General features: G+C 43.9%; 1 protein-coding gene across 1 annotated transcript in view; it reads right to left on the reverse strand.

Moving 5' to 3' along the window:
- Positions 1-2,273: 2,273 nt before the first annotated feature.
- Positions 2,274-19,927, reverse strand: part of LOC311237606 (large ribosomal subunit protein uL30-like) — a gene marked incomplete at both ends in the record, with an annotated part of 19,371 nt that continues 1,717 nt past the window's right edge. Inside the window, 5 exons of the mRNA XM_084325544.1 lie at positions 2,274-2,400; positions 2,674-2,842; positions 3,161-3,267; positions 7,540-7,602; positions 8,093-8,267. Of these exons, the coding sequence (XP_084181670.1) occupies positions 2,274-2,400; positions 2,674-2,842; positions 3,161-3,267; positions 7,540-7,602; positions 8,093-8,267 (641 nt within the window). The remainder of the gene's footprint in view (positions 2,401-2,673; positions 2,843-3,160; positions 3,268-7,539; positions 7,603-8,092; positions 8,268-19,927) is intronic.

Raw genomic sequence — 19,927 nt, forward strand, 5'->3', positions numbered from 1 at the left:
TGAGAAGAGACCCAGGGCTTCAGAATAAAAAGAAAAACTACACTTCCCAGCTCACGCCAGCTCCCATCAATCAAAATCAAGATAGTTAACACTATGGGTGCCGGCCAGAAATCCGGAAAATGACTGGATTGCCAGCGCTATTTGTCTATGGAGAAATTCCCCTTCTTTGCAGGGCTATAACTTTTTAAATTCTATTGCTACATTGCCATTATTAGGGCCCATTCAAAGTCCTATATGTATTGTTCATTGTGTAGCAACGTTAAACTTTTTCATTCACATATTCATAGTAAAGTATGGTCTAATGTACCGGTACTCTAAAGTAGCATTTTTCCACTTCAAGATTTCAAGTTGTGTTGGGCTGGGCTCCACCCATAAGCACTTTGAGTGACAGTACACACAGTCTACGCTGGCAGACAAGAGACATTGAGGGAGATACTAATTAATTTCGCCGGAGGGGGCATAATCCCATGGGACAATGCGGTAACTTGTTTCAAATGATATTTGAAAATGTTTTTTTTATTTTAGATTTTATTTATAGCATTTTCAGCTTTTTTGGTCAACGCAGGACATTTTGGCCATGCAGGACCGACAGCGGCCACGCAGGACCGATAGAGGGTGAAACGGGAGGAGAAGAGGGGAAGACATGCGGCACATGGCCACCGGGTCGGGGAATCGAACCCGGGGCGACCGATTCGCGACTAAGCGCGCTATGTGGTGTGCTACTGGAGCGCCCCTTTGAAGGAGTTTGAACTTGTGTACTCTCATTTCTCTTTAGTGGTTGCCAGATTAGGTTGTCGATAATCCAATGTACAGTTACACAAAAAAATATATACGGTGGGGAGAAGACTGTCTACAGATACACCTGTGTGATGTTGCTACGGAGTTAAGCTAATAAACTTATACTCACAACCACAGCAGGGGACTCACGTATTGCACTGTGAAGTAACACGACAATGACAAACGTGTCGTTTCTGTTTCTTTTTGACATAGTTGCGGCACACGGAACAAGTTAACTCACCACTAGAGCCCGCAGTAGCCTAGCCAGTCTCTTGAAACTTTCTTTTGTTGGGTGGTGCCATCCTTTTCATCTGAGAAAACCATGTGGGTTTTCTTTTTAGTGGCCGGCTTACTCCTTCCATTGAACCGACGCTATTAAGCTCGGTATAGTAGCGAGTGCAAGCAGCTACTAAGCATGTGGTGGCTGGACGTCGGTAAACAAGGAGAGTTGACGTGCGAGCGGTGCCGGGCGAGGCTGCAAAAAATGCGACAGTCGTGAAACCAAAACACACCGCCGTTTTTAATTATTTTACACGACTATTTTGTTACCCTGCCATGTGGCAGACAGACCTCGCAAATGTCACTCGCCCAATATCCTCCAGCTGCCACTGCGGAGCGAGCCTCCGGTGCGCGCAGCGTCCTGTCGCTGAGTGATGACTGCTTGGCGCGGTAGGAAAAAAACGCCCGTTTTCATGAGCGCCTTTTTTGTTTCAATCTGTATGCATCTACAAATCATATTATACCAGGTAGCCAATTCCATCAGACTGAATCAAATGGACGGATCTCCCCAATCAAATTGACGGAAATCCATCTGGAGACGGAACACTTTAATGCCCGAATACAATAAATATATATACATTATCGGTATAGACCTTGCGGAGCAGAAAGTTATCGGTATTGATATCGGGGTCAGAAAATCAATATTGTGCACCCCTACTAATCTGCATACATAAGTGCAGCAGATTTGAGTTTATGTCCCTTTACCTGATGGAAATGTGGTTTCAGACAAAATTGGCTTATTTTTCAGTTTGTTCTCACCATAGTCGATAAGATGGGGAAAAAAGATTCAGCATCATTAACCACATTCCAAAATTGGGCATAACACTGGTCAATAGTCTTGTTAACAAAAAATGCGAACTCTAGGAGTATCCCTCAGCACTGCCAATTTGCATACTGGTCATCAATAGGGAAAAGAATTTTAATCAACCGTAAAATCTCAAACTTCTGATCTACGACTTTAAGGTCATCAACATCAAACGACATTTCTATCACGCAGACGTCTGCAGTTTGACTCGCACGGAAGGCAATCACCATTAAGTCAGATCAACTAATGACGTCTTGAAAAAGGCAACATCAGGCCCAATCATTTCAATATCGAATCTAAAAATCACACCGGGATATGATGAATTAAAAGAGTCATCTGTGACGATGTCCAACCCTAGTCATCCAAGACAGCGATGGAAACGCAGGGAATTGTTGCCTTATTACAGCCTTACTCACCCCCAGGCGATGTAGGGCTTGGCGATCCTCAGCATGTTGATTTTGACGATCACGTCATTGAAGATCCGACGCAGGCGGAGCAGTTGCAGCACCTTACGGACCTTAGGGCCGACGCCGTCGATACTGGGGACAGGAAAGCGGGATTCCGTTTTAACGCGACGCAGCATCTTTGAAATCACAGCTCAACTGGCGTCAATTGTGGTTTCAGACATAAATTGGCTTATTTTTCAGGTTTGTTTCACCATAGTCGATAAGATGGGGAAAAAAGATTCAACATCACTAACCACACGATATCATTCTCAGCAGCTGCAGAGCATAAAGGATGACGACAATGACACACGGTCTTGAAGAACCAAGGAACTATGCTATTTTGCCAGACAAGTGGACACGACTCACCCTCTGATCCTGATGACAAAGGCCAGTTTGGGCTCGGCGGGCACATAGTAGTTTCCTACTTTGCGTGCAGTTCTGGACATGCGTACCTCACGCCTGTACATCTCCCTGTACTCCTTGTGGTACTTCTCTGCCCTTTTGTAGATCAGCTTCCTGGTCACTTTTTGAGAGTCTGAAACGGACGTTAGGAGTAAGAATGTTGTAAATCAAAAGACTGATGCATAGTTTACAGTGGGCCTATGTCCCTTTACCCAATGGAAATGTGGTTTCAGACAAAATTGGCTTATTTTTCAAAATGCATTCACCATAGTCGATAAGATGGGGAAAAAAGATTCAGCATCATTAACCACATTAACCATGAAGAGAAACGCAACCGGAGTGACACGTTATCTTGCGATATTCATATAACCACATGTCCAGATTGACGTCAACATCTTTCAGGCACAGACCTGTAAACACGGATTACTGTACTATTAAGTGAGTTTCCCACTTGCCTTCTTCGCAGCCAGCATATTCTTGATGCGCATGGTCTTCATGATGGCGAAGGCCTTACGCTTTTTCAAGAGGCTCTCGGGGACCGCCGGCACCTTCGTTTTTCTAGGATGAAGTGGGCAGCAATGCGTTAGCCACCTACATTCACATTTAGCAGACGCTTTTATCCAAAGCGACTTACAAGTTCGGTACGACAAGTAATCAGGAAGGACACAAATCAGCAGAGTAACAATGTTCATCAAAGTGTTGAGTGCTACAAGTGTAGGTTAGTATATTAGGACTCGGGGATTAAAGCAAAAAAAATCTCCTGGCTGAATTCTTTCAGGCCAAATCATTCTTATTTTAATGGCGTTAGCGTTTTAAGGGAGCCTACTTGTAGAGCCTACTGTCCTGACTGACTATAGACCCTACTGTTGTGGTTGTTGTGCCAGGCAGGGAGGCTGTGTGCTGGAGAGCGTAAATGCAAGTCTTGTGGCTAGCTTCCGATTGATGGCGAGCTAGCACCCCTTTCCCATTACTTTGAACCATGAACTACCGGTAAACGGCTTGTTATCATACAAACAAGGGACTAAACACGTTTCGCAATTATGCCACAACAACAATGGACAGTCTCCTCCCGACCGTTTGTATATATTTACCACCCACCCTCCTAATGTACAGTCTCCTCCTCATCATCATATGTATATATTTACTGTTAGGATCTCTGGGTAACAGTACTGTATATTTGCATATCGTATATGTGACAAATGTAACAGTACTATATACCTGTAAGTCATGTATGTCCCTATGTCATAAATGTCATGATGTTGTGTATGTCATAAATGTCACTATGAATTGAAAATGGGGGACCCTGATGATGTAAACAAGACAAACAACTTTCTCTGGTCTGTATCCCCTTAACAATTGTGTGTAATGCTACTGGATTGACCAGATCCAGAGTGAATGAATGAATGAATACTTTATTTAATACACGAGACCCTCTTCTTGGGACCAAGTAAGGTTTAGTCGATAATCCAATGTACAGTTACCCTACCCCACCCCACAATTATGCAAACATCTGGACCCTCTTGAGAGAAACGGGGTTTATTCAATGTATGTGATGTATAGATTGGGGGGAGATGACCACAGCTAAAACGGTGCCGGGTCAGAGAGATCGAAATGTGCAGTGGTTTCACAGGCACAGGCCGCGTTAGGAGGGTGTTTGTTTTGAATTCCGATCTAAGACAAAACAAAGATAAGGGGCCACAGAGGCAGAGCGCGATGGAGGTTTCGACAGTAACTGCATTTTGATGTGTGTAAAGGTTATTAGCAGTTGTCATGACAGCGCGGCACATGACAACCAGAAAGGGGTGGGCTATCATAGCTATGACGAAGATCCTATAAAGCTGACAGTGGTTCCGGGTAGGGCAGACAAAAATCTGACTCAGACCAAAGAAACGAATCCCACAGGAGGGAAGAGACCAAGAGACTCTCTCCTCTCATAGAGAGGGGGGGGGGGGGGGGGAGGAAGGATGCCACATCATCATTAGCTTCGGCTAACGCGAGGAGGGTTAGGCTAAAGACCAGGCCTGACCACCAGTGGACTGAATAGCAAAAGGACAATAGACTGAACACACCGAAAGATCATTAGAATAGACTTTTCGGGGGGGGGGGGGGCTCCAGTAGCTCACCGCATATCTCTGCGCTATTTCAGCGTCGGGGAAAACCGCGCTGCGTCACGGATCTGGTGGACTCAGAGTTCGATTCCCGGACCCGCCGTCATTTATAAGAATGTCTTCCCCTGATCTATATCCCGTTTCACCCTGTATCTTGTCGGTCATGCTTGACCAGAAAAGCGATAAACTAAAAAGAAAAAAAAGAAAAAAAAAATAAGACTTTAACACTTTGACTGCCTAAAAACGCTTTACAGCGTCATTGCTGGCCATGCTAAAGTTGCCGGGGGACGCTGTACAGCGTCCTTATATCAATATTTCAAAAATCTGGAATCGGATTCATATTCCCCCTCCGCTGGCCTGATATCCACCAGCAGGACCCACTGAGCTCTCTGGCGGTTCAGGAGCGCCATCTGGTGGCCGATCGGCGCAACCGCTTAACAGGAAGCGCAGTAGAGGTTTTGCTGGTCGGCCCTATTACTTCCGGCCACTCGGTATAGGTTCCGGCACTCTAGCTCGTCACTCTACATAGCGATCGATTGCCAATAACTCGATAAACAACATGATTTGGACGTATATACCATTATACAAGCTGGAGATGGACCGGGTAATAATATATCCCATAATGATAAAATTTCTACTCGACGATGATCGCCCAACGGCGCGCGGAGACTGGGGTGAGTTTCAGCGTGTAACGTTACCATCTTCGATACTAACTGCTTTTATCAACATTTGACCCACATTAGATGATTGGTATAACGCTGCCCACGGAATTATAAACGCCCCCTCGCCCATCCGGTCAACATCAGATGACGTGTAGTAACTTCTAGAAGTACGTCTAGTTGGAATTTTTTATATCGCGCTGATTGCCATCAAACTGTATTTCATCATCAATATAATGCATTTGGGGCTATATATCACGTTCTGGAGAAAGCTGCAGAAAGAGATGAAAACATACTTATACATTAGACCATACTTTACTATGAATATGTGAATGAAAAAGTTTAACGTTGCTACACAATGAACAATACATATAGGACTTTGAATGGGCCCTAATAATGGCAATGTAGCAATAGAATTTAAAAAGTTATAGCCCTGCAAAGAAGGGGACTTTCTCCATAGACAAATAGCGCTGGCAATCTATGGTATATCATTAATTTAACCCAAGGCAACCAAAGTGTTAAGGACAATACAATCTGTTAACATCTGAGCTGAGGTTTCTGTTTATATCAATAAACAACGCTTTTCCTCATAAGGTATTACGCTGTGTCGAAGTGTCGAATTCTTATGGAGGTGGAGAATTATTATGGTTTGCGGATTGTACTAACGGGGAGAGATAAGGATTATATTCAGCCAGTATCTGAGACGTCAGGACCATTAAAATTACACAACGCAGAGGAATTGGATGGAGAGAGGATAACACAAGAAGACGTGATACTGGCCAGATTGATCAAGATCTAACACTCTGGACTAAAGTAAGTTTGAAGTGTTGGTTAAAGTTTGGGGGCTGATAATAACCAGGGCTGCATTTCTCAAAAGTTAATGTAGCATTATTGTATAACCCAGTTTGGATTATTGTTACGCTGGTCATTCAGTTAAGTCACAGTCTCACCACCATATTGTCTGACGGGTAAACGGCAAAGTTGTGAAGTCATCACAATACCAGCAGCAGAACAGACCCAGTGGTCCAAGTAAAAACTGACATTATTTGGAACAATTAAGACACTTACCACAGGCTCAGCACAGCAAGACAGGCCTCTTCATGGCACCTCTGGTCTGCAGTGAGGGAAGACCTGAGAACATTAGAAGACAAGTAAAAGTGTTATGGGTACAATTTCCCAAAAGTAGCTTAGCACCATTTACACTACAATTAAGATGCACTTTAGTAGATCATTTGGGAGCAGGCCTATGTTGCCCGGGTCCTATGTTCCACAGTAGCTATAGATAGTCGGTTATGCATAGTTTGTCTTAGAGCAGGGCGATAGACCACCAGCCCTGATTCCAAACTCTAACCTTAACCAACTTCGAAAGTCGCCAAGCTTAACCAGTTCGAAACAAGGCGGACATTAATAAAATGTTCAATCAATCAAACGGGGAACATAGAACCCAGGGAACATAGGGATGACCCCGAGCATTTACACTAGAGCTCATATAAACTTAGTGACATGTTCCTTTGAAAATTATTATTGTTGCGCTGGTCAATCAGTTAGTCACAGTCTCACCACCATATTGTCTGACGGGTAAACGGCAAAGTTATGAATTCATCACTTTTCCAGCTGTAGAACAGAGTTGTCAAGAGATCAGTGACATTATTTCAAGGCAACACTTGCCTCAACTGTAAGCCTCCGCCTGGAACCTCTGGAGTTTGCAGTGAAATGTGAAGCCAGTCAGCCATCCTGCACACAGGAAATACAAAGTTTGACAGAACAATTAACTTGTATTTATTTTATTAAGTACTTATTTGTAACGATCAATTTGGTTGATTAATGAATAAAGACTTGGGTTGGTCAACGATGTTCACGAGTTACAATTTCACCAATGCCATTGTGAACATTTTGAGTCGTGTGCGATTACGCTGGTCATTCAGTTAAGTCACAGTCTCACCACCATATTGTCTGACGGGTAAACGGCTAAGTTGTGAAGTCATCACAATACCAGCAGCAGAACAGACCCAGTGGTCCAAGTAAAAACGGACTTTATTTGGAACAATAATTAAGACACTTACCTCAGGCTCAGCACAGCAAGACAGGCCTCTTCATGGCACCTCTGGTCTGCAGTGAGGGAAGACCTGAGAACATTAGAAGACAACACTTTTAGTTAAGGGTACAATTTCCCAAAAGTAGCTTAGCACCATTTACACTACAATTAAGATGCACTTTAGTAGAGTATTATTTACACTGGAGCAAAGATGTTCCTTTGAAGGGAAAACCAGTCCTTGAGTGTCGCAATTATGCAAACATCTGGACCCTCTGGACTAAAGTAAGTTTGAAGTGTTGGTTAAAGTTTGTGGGCTGATAATAACCAAGGCTGCATTTCTCAAAGTGTCTGTACCTTGTATATAGTTAAAGAGATAAACATAACTGAGTCTGTACCACAGTCTATAATATATAGACCAGTAGAGGAGTCTGCCTAGTCTGGATCAGAAAACAATCTCAAATAAAAGTATCATTGTGAATCAATGAGCTGGGTGTTTCATCATATCCAGACAGTAAAGGGGAAGTATATGTAGTGCATGACTTGTCTGCAATTCATAGCTGCATTGTGCAGCAAATTCTTACAGGGGGAAAAAACACATCAGAATGGAGGAGGAAAGAAAACGAGTGAGAGAGATAAGAGTGATCCTGACCTCGCAGGTGTTGTAGTCCTCCGAGTTGAGCAGGTTGCACAGCTGGGGAAGCAGCTCGGGCCACATCTGGAGCTCTCCCTTGGAGGCGATGGTCGTGATCAGTATGCCTGGGAGAGAGACACAGATGTGGAGAGAGAGAACGAGAGTTAAAGAGCACAGTGTTAAAGTCAGTCCCTCCAGGATTGTTTTATAAATGGTAGCAAAACAAAGTCCTCCTGTACAATGGCCTGCACTGTTTAAAAATAAAATAAAAAGGATAAAGTGACTGGTAGACACCGGGAGGGGAAAACATTCATTTTCTCCACACATGAGAAAAAAAGATTTGTCTACAGAAGAGACAGAAGGGGCTAACCCCTCTATCCATTACAACCCAATGTCCCCTGTGTCTCTGGATCAGACAGTATGAATAAAAAGACCATCAATGAAATTCAGAGATGTTGTTATGCATCATTTCCAGAGGGAATCAAAAAGGGAGAAAACTACTGTTAGTTGGTTAAAACTGGTCATCCGTGACATATTTTCACTACTAAAAGTGATAACGTTGTGTGGGAAGAGTTGTTCATGCGAGTGTGAACCAGGAAAACAAACAAGTACTGGAGTAACGCATGTCGCATTGGAATAAAGCTACCGGATACTGAAACGGACGCGTTATTTTTTTTCTGTAGCCGCATTTCTGGCAAGACGCTCTCTGATTGGCCGACGCCCGTTTCTACACTGGTTAAGCTTAGGCACGCTTTCGATGTTGGTTAACCCCGTCTCCGCCAAATGTCATACAACAGGTTTCAAGTTCATGCGAATTCTGCCAGATCACGGCGTGATTCTGATCATATTTCATATTTTCGCCATGGTATTCATATTTCACTCACGGAGCCTTGTCGGATGCTGTGTGAGCCAGCACAACTCTGCAATGCTTCAATACTGCCACCTGTATTCAAACTGCAGGCTGTTTGACGTGGAAATGGGCAAAGACACAGCTCTTCACGCAATTGGGCAAATGCGAATCGCGATAGGAGGGGACAAAAAATCCCTTTTTCATATTTGGCGCCTCCGATTGGCTCAATTTTGTTTCAATCTGTATGCATCTACAAATCATATTATACCAGGTAGCCAATTCCGTCAGACTGCGACTCAAATGGACGGATCTCCCCAATCAAATTGACGGAAATCCGTCTGGAGACTGAACGCTTTAATGCATGCATCACAATACCAGCAGCAGAACAGACCCAGTTGTCCAAGTAAAAACTGACGTTATTTGGAACAATTAAGACACTTACCTCAGGCTCAGCACAGCAAGACCGGCCTCTTCATGGCACCTCTGGTCTGCAGTGAGGGAAGACCTGAGAACATTAGAAGACAAGGAAAACAAGTAAAAGTGTTATTGGGTACAATTTTCCCAAAAGTAGCTTAGCACCATTTACACAACAATTAAGATGCACTTTAGTAGAGTATTATTTATACTGGAGCAAAGATGTTCCTGTAGATGTTCCTGTGAAGGGAAAACCAGTCCTTGAGTTTCACAATTATGCAAACATCTGGACCCTCTGGACTAAAGTAAGTTTGAAGTGTTGGTTAAAGTTTGGGGGCTGATAATAACCAAGGCTGCATTTCTCAAAGGTTAATGTAGCATTATTGTATAACCCAGTTTGGATTATTGTTACGCTGGTCAGTCAGTTAGTCACAGTCTCACCACCATATTGTCTGACGGGTAAACGGCAAAGTTATGAAGTCATCACTTTTCCAGCTGTAGAACAGAGTTGTCAAGAGCTCAGTGACATTATTTCAAGGCAACACTTGCCTCAACTGTAAGCCTCCGTCTGGAACCTCTGGTCTGCAGTGAAATGTGAAGCCAGTCAGCCATCCTGCACACAGGAAATACAAAGTCAAGTAGTTTGACAGAACAATTAACTGGCACATATTTATTAAGTACTTATTGTAACGATCCATTTAGTTGATTAATGATTGAGGACTTGGGTTGGTCAACGATGTTCACGAGTTATAATTTCACCAATGCCATTGTGAACATTGCGAGTTGTGTGGGATTACGCTGGTCAGTCAGTTAGTCACAGTCTCACCACCATATTGTCTGACGGGTAAACGGCAAAGTTATGAAGTCATCACAATACCAGCAGCAGAACAGAGTTGTCAAGAGCTCAGAATGACATTATTTCAAGGAAACACTTGCCTCAACTAGCCTCCATCTGGAACCTCTGGTCTGCAGCAGGTATTGAAATGTGAAGCCAGTCAGCCATCCTGCATGAATGGATAAATTCAAACTTTATTAACAGATTGCAGAATGGTACAGTACAGCTCAATACACACAATTGTTGAGGGGATGCAGACCAGAGAAAGACTTTCGTCTCGTTTACATCAGGGTCCCCCATTTTCAATTCATAGTGACATTTATGACACACATGTAACTTATACATGACAATTATGGCATGTTGGCCTGCACAGGAAATAAAGTCAATGAGTTTGACAGAACAATTAACGCGCACTTATTTATTAAGTACTCATTTGTAACGAGCCATTTAGTTTATTAATGAATGAGCTAATGAAGTGGTAACTTCTACAAGACGACAGGGTATCATCGCCACGTGGCCACGAGTCGCAATGTGGGCTCAAATAAAGCCCGAAATGGCAGCATGCCTTTATTAATAATCACCAAACAAGTCCTCTCAATGATCGTCATCTAGCTGACCTGTTCGCCGCAGATCAATAAGATGTCTGTAATATATAATCGGTAACGTTAGATAAGGAGCGTGGCGTGTCAGCGAGTTAGCTTGTTGCAACTGCTAACAATCCTTTATCAAGGTCTCGATTTGGGCTCGAATAATAATCCGCGACATGGCAGCATGCGTGCTTTTATTAATAATCAGTAAACATGTCCTCTCAGTTATCGTCACCTCGCTGCTCACCTGTTCGCTGGGAGAAGAAGAATTGTGTTTGTTCGGTCTGTGTCTGTAAGGAGCCATGATGCACGACAGACGACACGCTGCTCTGTCTCCGCGGAAGCGGTGTGCGCCGCTGGGTTCCGTTTCCGCTCTGCAATTCCCTCTTCTTCTTCAATGGGTTTAATGGCGGGTCGCGAGTCTCGCGACCACAAAAGGCGCATACCGCCACCTACTGTACATCCCAGCATCTTCTTGTATATTTCCGGCGGACCACGCGTCACACTTCCTGTAAGGGCAACCGAACAACAAAAAGATGCCAGTGAGGGAATATGGTACGAAGCTCTTTCCAACGCGTGGTGCTTGTTGATAGTAAATGGTGTCTTCTCGTTGAGTGCATTTAAAAGTTTTATTTTAGCTTGCAGAGTGGAAAAAGCAAAGCATGACATAAACTCTGTGTTTAACTGTAACCTAAACAAATGACTAGTGCTGCAAAATAAACCTAAAAGATAACTCAAAACAACTGAAAACAAACAAAACACAAACGGTTGAAAAACTGTGGCTGCCCTGTGACTTTCCCCAATTCCCTGCCCGGCCATGCACACCTGTGACAGACATACAAGTAGGCTGTGCCCGAGATCATCTGATTGGCTAATGCCACCTGCCCAGTTAACCAGTCAATCATCTCCACAACACCCCCACAACAACACAGCACCTTCACAACAACAAAGTGACACACTGATCAATGCAATGTCATCGAATTGGCTACAAGACTTCCTGTCGGGGGTTTTCCAAAATAAAAGAACGATTCTGCACAAATCTAGCGCATACACACGTTATCGAAAAAGTTACACTTTTCTACCTAAAAACCACAAAGCATTCAAACGAACTTATAATAATAATAATAAACGAAAAGTGCCAATTTCAGAATATATTGGACACTGACTGTACTGAGGAGAGATTTCCGGCCTATCACAACATCACAAAACAAACTGGTCAGACTACTACTTGACCTTACCCCCAGAATGGTTGAACCCACCTCACCCCTGCCCACTTTGACAACCTAGGATGGCTTAGAGTAGACGACAGAGTACAGCAACTTGCAATGGGCCTGGTCTACAAGATACACTATACGACTAAGGTACCCATGTACATGTCGAAATACTTCCCAAAGGTCAGTGAATACCACGACCACAACACCAGAGGGAGCTCCACAAATCATGTTAAACCCAGATTCTGAATTCGATATGAATTGAAAATGGGGGACGCTGATGTAAACAAGACAAACATCTTTCTCTGGTCTGCATCCCCTTAACAATTGTGTGTATTGAGCCGTACTGTATTGTACCCATTCTGCAATCTGTTAAATAAAGTTTTCATTCATTCATTCATTCATTCATTCATTCATTCATTCATTCATTCATTCATTCATCTTCCTTGTACAGTGGCATTTGCGCAGTGGAGTGCCTAGTGCCCACAGTATCACTTCTGTAGTGAAAGATTATATATATATATTTTATCAACATTTATTGGCCTCAAACGTTAATCTGGCAATTGATTTGTTGACTTTGACAATCACTGTGAATAACTAATACTATTCTAATCTCCACTTGCACAATGTGTGGACGTCTTTAGCCGGGTAGACTTTTCCCGGTCCCATCACAATACATGAGTTTAGCAACTTTTCTCCCGTCAACTTTATCGTCACTTTTTTTTCTTCTTTTTTTTGAATTACTTTAATTACTAAAATTATTTAATAAGAAAACCTTTGTAAAGTGTGTTTGTCAGCGGGGTCTTTTAAGGTTTTTGGGCTGTATTTCATAAAAAAAAGTTTACTGAGAGTTAGCCACATTAGCATTTAGCGCAGCCTAAATCCAATACAACCAACAGTTTACCAGAACTTTTTTTTTTAAAGTAATTCAAAAAGAAAAAAGTTACAATAAAGTTGTTTAATTGACGGGCCTTCCTTTCAACCAACCCTCTTGGATTCAGACCCAAACCTTCTGAGACTGCAAACCCCCATCTAATTATAAGAATACTGTAAAGGTATTTTGGATAAAGGTCATGCTGTGGGAGCAGTCTTCTTATACATAAGAAAATAAAGGCTTTTGATGTACTGTGTAACAAACCATCCAGCTCACCAGGTTAGGCTCTGCTCTGGTAGTACACCAATGACAACATTTTCACCACTAAAATACCTCTTAGCAGTTTGTGCCATTTGCTATGAGAATGGAATCAATGTGATCTTTCAGAGGCAAAACCTCTGAAGGGCAATTCACTGAGAGATCCCCCCATCACTCCATTCTGATTGACAAGCTAAAAGCAATTGGTTTTGATAGTCTATCAGTGAGCTGGATGCAATCCTACCTTGAGGGGAGGGAACAGATGGTGGAGGTAAACGGTACCCTATCCCCCCCCCTCACAGTGAGCTGTGGTGTTCCACAAGGAAGCATACTAGGACCGCTACTGTTCCTAATTTATGCAAATGACATGTCGTCAGCTTGTGACTGCAACTTGTTCCTGTTTGCGGACGACTCAGCCCTGCTGGTCTCTGACAAGAACAAGTTACAGGTTGAAAAAACCCTCAGCTCGGAACTAGGCAGAATCTGCATATGGCTCGCTGATAACAAACTATCATTACACATGGGCAAAACAGAGTCCATTCTCTTCGGTTCAAATAACAAACTCAGCAAGACCGACGGCTTCTCAGTTACAGTGGGTGACAATATTGTCACAAGGAAAGATGAAATTACCTACCTGGGTTCCATCCTAGAGGCTAATCTCTCCTGTGACAAAATGGCATCCAATGTAATAAAAAAAGTCAACCAACGAACTCGATTCTTGTACCGGATCTCCTCTCTGGTAAACAAGAACACCCTGAAGACTCTGGCAGGGGGCGGCTAGGTGGTGTAGTGGGCAAGGCACTCGCCACCAGTGTGGAGACGCTAGGATTCGCGTGTTCGAATCCAGCTCTCCACATTGTTTTCAGTTTAGCTGGTCGTCCGCAGTAATACACATTGGCCGTATTACGGGGAGGGAAAACTGAAGGGCGGGGGTGGGGATCGAACGTTGTGAACAAGCGACTCCTACAAGTCGGTTGGTGCGCCTGCGCAGTAGAATCAGCAAGTGTCGGGGGCAGCGTGAGCCTCCCACGCGTTACTCCTCGACACTGAGAGATCGAGCCGCGCAGGTGAAAAGATGCGACTGCTGTTACCTCAAGTACCGGAGGGGACTTGTGCTATGTATGACTTAGTCCACATTGCAGCCGGCTTGTGGGAGGCAAGAAACAGCGTTCGTGACAGGGGAGGGATGAATTGGATGATACGAAATTGGGATGGGAGAAAAAATAGAAAATGGGAGAAAAAGTGGATAAAAAAAAAAAAAAGACTCTGGCAGGAGCACTCATTCAGGGGTACTACGACTATGCTTGCACCTCATGGTACCAAAGCACCTCAAAGGCGCTAAAAACAAAATTACAAACATCTCAAAACAAACTGGTCAGACTACTGCTTGACCTTACTCCTAGAACCCACCTCACCCCTGCCCACTTTGACAACCTAGGATGGCTTAGAGTAGACGACAGAGTACAACAACTTGCAATGGGCCTGGTCTACAAGATACACTACACGACCAAGGTACCCATGTACATGTCAAAATACTTCCCAAAGGTCAGTGAATACCACGATCACAACACCAGAGGGAGCTCCACAAATCATGTTAAACCCAGATTCGGCTCAAATAAGGGACTAAACACGTTTCGCAATTATGCCACATCAATGTGGAACGCCCTACCCAAAGCTGTAAAGGAATGTGGATCACTACCCACTTTCAAAACCTCTCTCAAGGGACACCTACGGGAGACTGCAATTCAACACTGGCCCCTGTAAATATCCTAACCCAACCCCCTCCAATGTACAGTCATTTACCTAGTATGGTTTTGTCAATAGTTCAATGTACAATTGTGTTTGTTTGTACAGTGTCTCCTCCCCCCCCCCCCTCAATGTACAGTGTTACTTGTTTATACAGTGTGCCCCCCGCCCCCCCCCAACCACCTCCAATGTAAATTACCCAGTATGGTTGGCAATATCCCAATGTACCCAACCCCCCCCACCCAACCTCCTCCAATGTACAGTTTCTACGTCAAATGTATATACTCCCTTTTCTTGACTCCTTCTGTATCACAAACAGTACTGTATTTGCAAATCTGGTATGTCATAAATGTATAGATGTAGCAGTACTGACTATCTGTATGTCATGTATGTCATATATGTCTATATGAATTGAAAATGGGGGACCCTGATGGAAACAAGACAAACGTCTTTCTCAGGTCTGCATCCCCTTAACAATTGTATGTATTGAGCCGTACTGTATTGTACCCATTCTGCAATCTGTTAAATAAAGTTTTCATTCATTCATTCATTCATGGCCGCGTGAATATTTTAGGCAACCAACTTGTGTTTAGCGTATCTCTGATTGGCCACTACGCCCATGTGACCGCGGCAGCGCGAGAGAGCTGCAGCGCGGAAATAGGCTGTCTATTGCCTCGCGCTGCAGCGTGGAAATAGGCTGTCTATTGCCATTCTCTAAGACAAACTCTAACCTTAACCAGCTCCTTAACAGCACCTAAACTTAACCCTTCTAACCTTAACCAACTCCGAAACAATGCCTAACCTTAACCTTAACCTTAACCAACTCCGAAACAATGCCTAACCTTAAGCTTAACCATAACCAACTCCGAAAGAATATTGCCATTCTCTAAGTGTTGCAGTGCTGGTATAACGCGGTATAACCAGTGGTGCAGTGGCAAATTGACAGTAGGTCAAACGCTCCACGCGCGTGCGCGCGCATGCACAGTTTTTTTCGGCTGCTCTCATCCTGCAGCTGGATACTATTGCCTCACAGCGCGGCCGTCAGCGCGCGGCCCAGAGAGCGCCGCTGGCTCTGCGGCTCTGCAGCTGCATGCTTCTCCGGGAGTCCGGTTGGATAATGCCATGTAAAAAGCGATTGCGCGTACTTCAGCCTCAGTGACCGAGGTATAACGCCGTTATACCGAGTTATACCAGCACTGCACCACTGGGTATAACAGCGTTTTACCTCGGTCACTGAGGCTGAAGTACGCGCAATCGCGCACGGATATGTTCCCGCGTGTACGCGCAGTCACGCACACAAAAATCCGCTGTTCCCATTCGTTGTAACTAAGTATCGGCTCGGCCCGCGGCCACCGTTTTTACATAACAAAAGCACAGGTAGAGTAGGCTGACCAAACGTCCTCTTTTGCCCGGACATGTCCTCTTTTCACGCCCTGTCCGGGGGGGGGGTTATTAATTCATCGAAATGTCCGGGGTTTCACTGTTTTTCAGTTTCAGTTTCACGGCCCTTTGCGAGCATCTGAAGGCTCGGGGCTGCATTTTTCGCCGAACATATAAATTACCGAATAAAGCGCTATTCGTTGCCGTTCGAATGCCATCTGGATCGCCAAAATCCGTGCCTCGGTTCTCGAGTTACATGCCGATATGTCAGGCATGCAACTTTTTACATGGCATTATCCAACCGGACTCCCGGAGAAGCATGCAGCTGCAGAGCCGCAGAGCCAGCGGCGCTCTCTGGGCCGCGCGCTGACGGCCGCGCTGTGAGGCAATAGTATCCAGCTGCAGGACGAGAGCACCAACACTCTCAGGACCGCAACACTTTAAGGACCCACACTTTAAGGACCCTCGCTTCCATTGGCTGATTTGGGTCACATGACCGTCCCACCCAATGGCTGAATTGATTGATTGATTGATTGATTGATTGATTGATTGATTGATTGAAAACTTTATTAACAGATTGCAGAATGGGTACAGTACAGCTAAATACATACAATTGTTAAGGGGATGCAGACCAGAGAAAGACTTTCGTCTTGTTTACATCAGGGTCCCCCATTTTCAATTCATCATAACATATATGACATACACGACATACAGATAGACAGTACTGCTACATCTATACATTTATGACATATACCAGATTTGCAAATACAGTACTGTTTGTGATACAAAAGTTTCATACGCTGCTACCTTTTTCAGCTTCTCTATTTCAAAGCAAAAAAAATAAAAAAGCTGTGCCAAAAAAAACTGTGCATGTGCGCGCACGCGCGTTGAGCGTTTGACCTACTGTCAATTTGCCACTGCACCACTGTCTAAGACAAACTCTAACCTTAACCAGCTCCCTAACAGCGCCTAAACTTAACCCTTCTAACCTTAACCAACTCCGAAACAATGCCTAACCTTAACCTTAACCAACTCCGAAACAATGCTTAAAGTTAACATGCCTAAACTTAACCGGCGAAAGAATGCACGGTAAAAAAAAGGCAGCGCTACCAGTTGAGCTAGTTGTCGATGTTAAAAAAGGGGGGATTAAGTGCTACATAATGCTGCCGCGACAGAGCTCCGCGGCAGCTCTGCTGCTGCTGCGGGGGCGTGGCTAGACACAAGTTGGTTGCCTTTAATATTTAGGCAGGATGGCCAGGACAGTCAGGGGTGTAGCTCCATATTCTGGGCCCCATGAAAGAATGTATTTGTAGGCCCCCAGTGAATGCGAGCGCACGTAAACGCGCGAGCGGAATTTATTTTGGCCATTTTTTTATTGATGAAAACGCATAATATGGTTTTTACCTATACATTCGGATCAGCAGTTCAGCACCTGCACTGTTGGTGGGTGAGCCTAGTAAAGGATGTCGCATTGCGTTCATCTTCAATGAATGGACCAATGCAATAGTCTACCAAAGCCCCCCCCCCCCTCTCTATATATCACACACACACACACACACACACACACACACACACACACACACACACACACACACACACACACACACACACACACACACACACACACACACACACACATTCAGAAACAAACATAGTATCAATGAGAGCATCAATAATACACCTGAGTGATGTCTAGTAAAAAAAAATATATATATATTTGGGCCCCCCCCCCCCCAGTGCTGGGCCCTTTGAATCATCCTAAACTACCCCCCCAGCTACGCCCCTAGGTGTGCAATAGGTGTTGAGTTGGGCAATCATTTGGCTTCACAACGTTCACATCCTACCTTTACTAAAATTACAGGTTTTTCTGGTTCCAATAATTACAAACAGAAACTACATCATCTTCAATATACATTAGAAACGTTTAGGCTATAGCCCTTGTGTCAAGAGCAGTTTAGTCAGTCAGTTTTTGGAAAAATTTGTTCAATCCAATGGAATAAACAAAGCCAGTGTGACCCCTAGATTCACGTTAGTGTACTCAGTTTCAGCCTGAGCCCGATGGGCCAACAATATATTAGCCTTGTAGCCTTTCACAGACCTCAGACTGTGAACAAAGAAAATATCATATATAATCCCACAGAATAAAATCTTTACATTTAAACTTTTACTTTTACTAAACTAAATGTACACTAGGTTAAACTAAATGCACACTAGGCTAAACAAAATGTACACTAGGCTAAATTAAATGTGCACTAGGATAAACTAAATTTACACTAAGCTAAACTACATTTACATAGGCTAAACTAAATGTACACTAGGCTAAACTAAATTTACACTAAACTAAACTAGATTTACACTAAGCTAAACTACATTTACATAGGCTAAACTAAATTTACACTAGGCTTTACACTAGGCTAAACTACATTTACACTAGGCTAATCTGCATTTTTACATGTGAGCAGTTAAAATAGATGGTCAAGCCACTTTGTTCCAAATGAGTAATTGTATTCTGTGGGCATGGGCTCAGAAGATCTTGGGCAAGCTGGGCTCTGAGGTCGGGTAGGGCTCTGGTTTCAACTCACTGAGGTCAGGTAGGGCTCTGGTTTCAACTCACTGAGGTCGCGTAGGGCTCTGGTTTCAACTCTCTGAGGTCGGGTAGGGCTCTGGTTTCAACTCACTGAGGTCAGGTAGGGCTCTGGTTTCAACTCTCTGAGGTCAGGTAGGGCTCTGGTTTCAACTCTCTGAGGTCGGGTAGGGCTCTGGTTTCAACTCACTGAGGTCAGGTAGGGCTCTGGTTTCAACTCACTGAGGTCAGGTAGGGCTCTGGTTTCAACTCTCTGAGGTTGGGTAGGGCTCTGGTTTTAACTCACTGAGGTCAGGTAGGGCTCTGGTTTCAACTCTCTGAGGTTGGGTAGGGCTCTGGTTTTAACTCACTGAGGTCAGGTAGGGCTCTGGTTTTAACTCACTGAGGTCAGGTAGGGCTCTGGTTTCAACTCACTGAGGTCAGGTAGGGCTCTGGTTTCAACTCACTGAGGTCGGGTAGGGCTCTGGTTTCAACTCACTGAGGTCAGGTAGGGCTCTGGTTTCAACTCACTGAGGTCAGGTAGGGCTCTGGTTTGAATTTTCAGACCGATTGAGGCCTGAACTCCTAATTCAAATCACGGTTTATATTTGTATTGACTAAAATGCCAGCTAACCTCTTATGTGTCGCTTTGTGCATTTTTTTTGCCATTGATATAAATATAATGTAGTATCTGAGGAAGAATTGAGGTAAAATGCTGTGACATTAATGTGGTGTTTTAGACACATTTTCAGATACACTGGAGGCCTATGGCAGTAATGTATCAAATATATAATAAAAAATAATATATATATTGACCCACATGTGATTGGCCCGTTCTGAACGGCCACTAATCCTAAATAGAGCTACACAGCTCCTGTAGTAACCGTCTCCTACCACAGGGTGGCTCTGCATGCATGCAGGAGTAATGCATTGGCAAGGGGAAACAAACACTCACAACACTGTTATTACAATGCTTAGTTTACACATGGCCACTAACTACAACAAGGCTAATATATTGGAGGCGATTGCAGTAATTCAAACAGAGGCGAACGGAATAAGACAAAACA

This window comes from Notolepis coatsorum (genome assembly GCF_963971535.1).
Source record: "Notolepis coatsorum genome assembly, chromosome: 12".
In the NCBI taxonomy this organism is placed as follows: Eukaryota; Metazoa; Chordata; class Actinopteri; order Aulopiformes; family Paralepididae; genus Notolepis; species Notolepis coatsorum.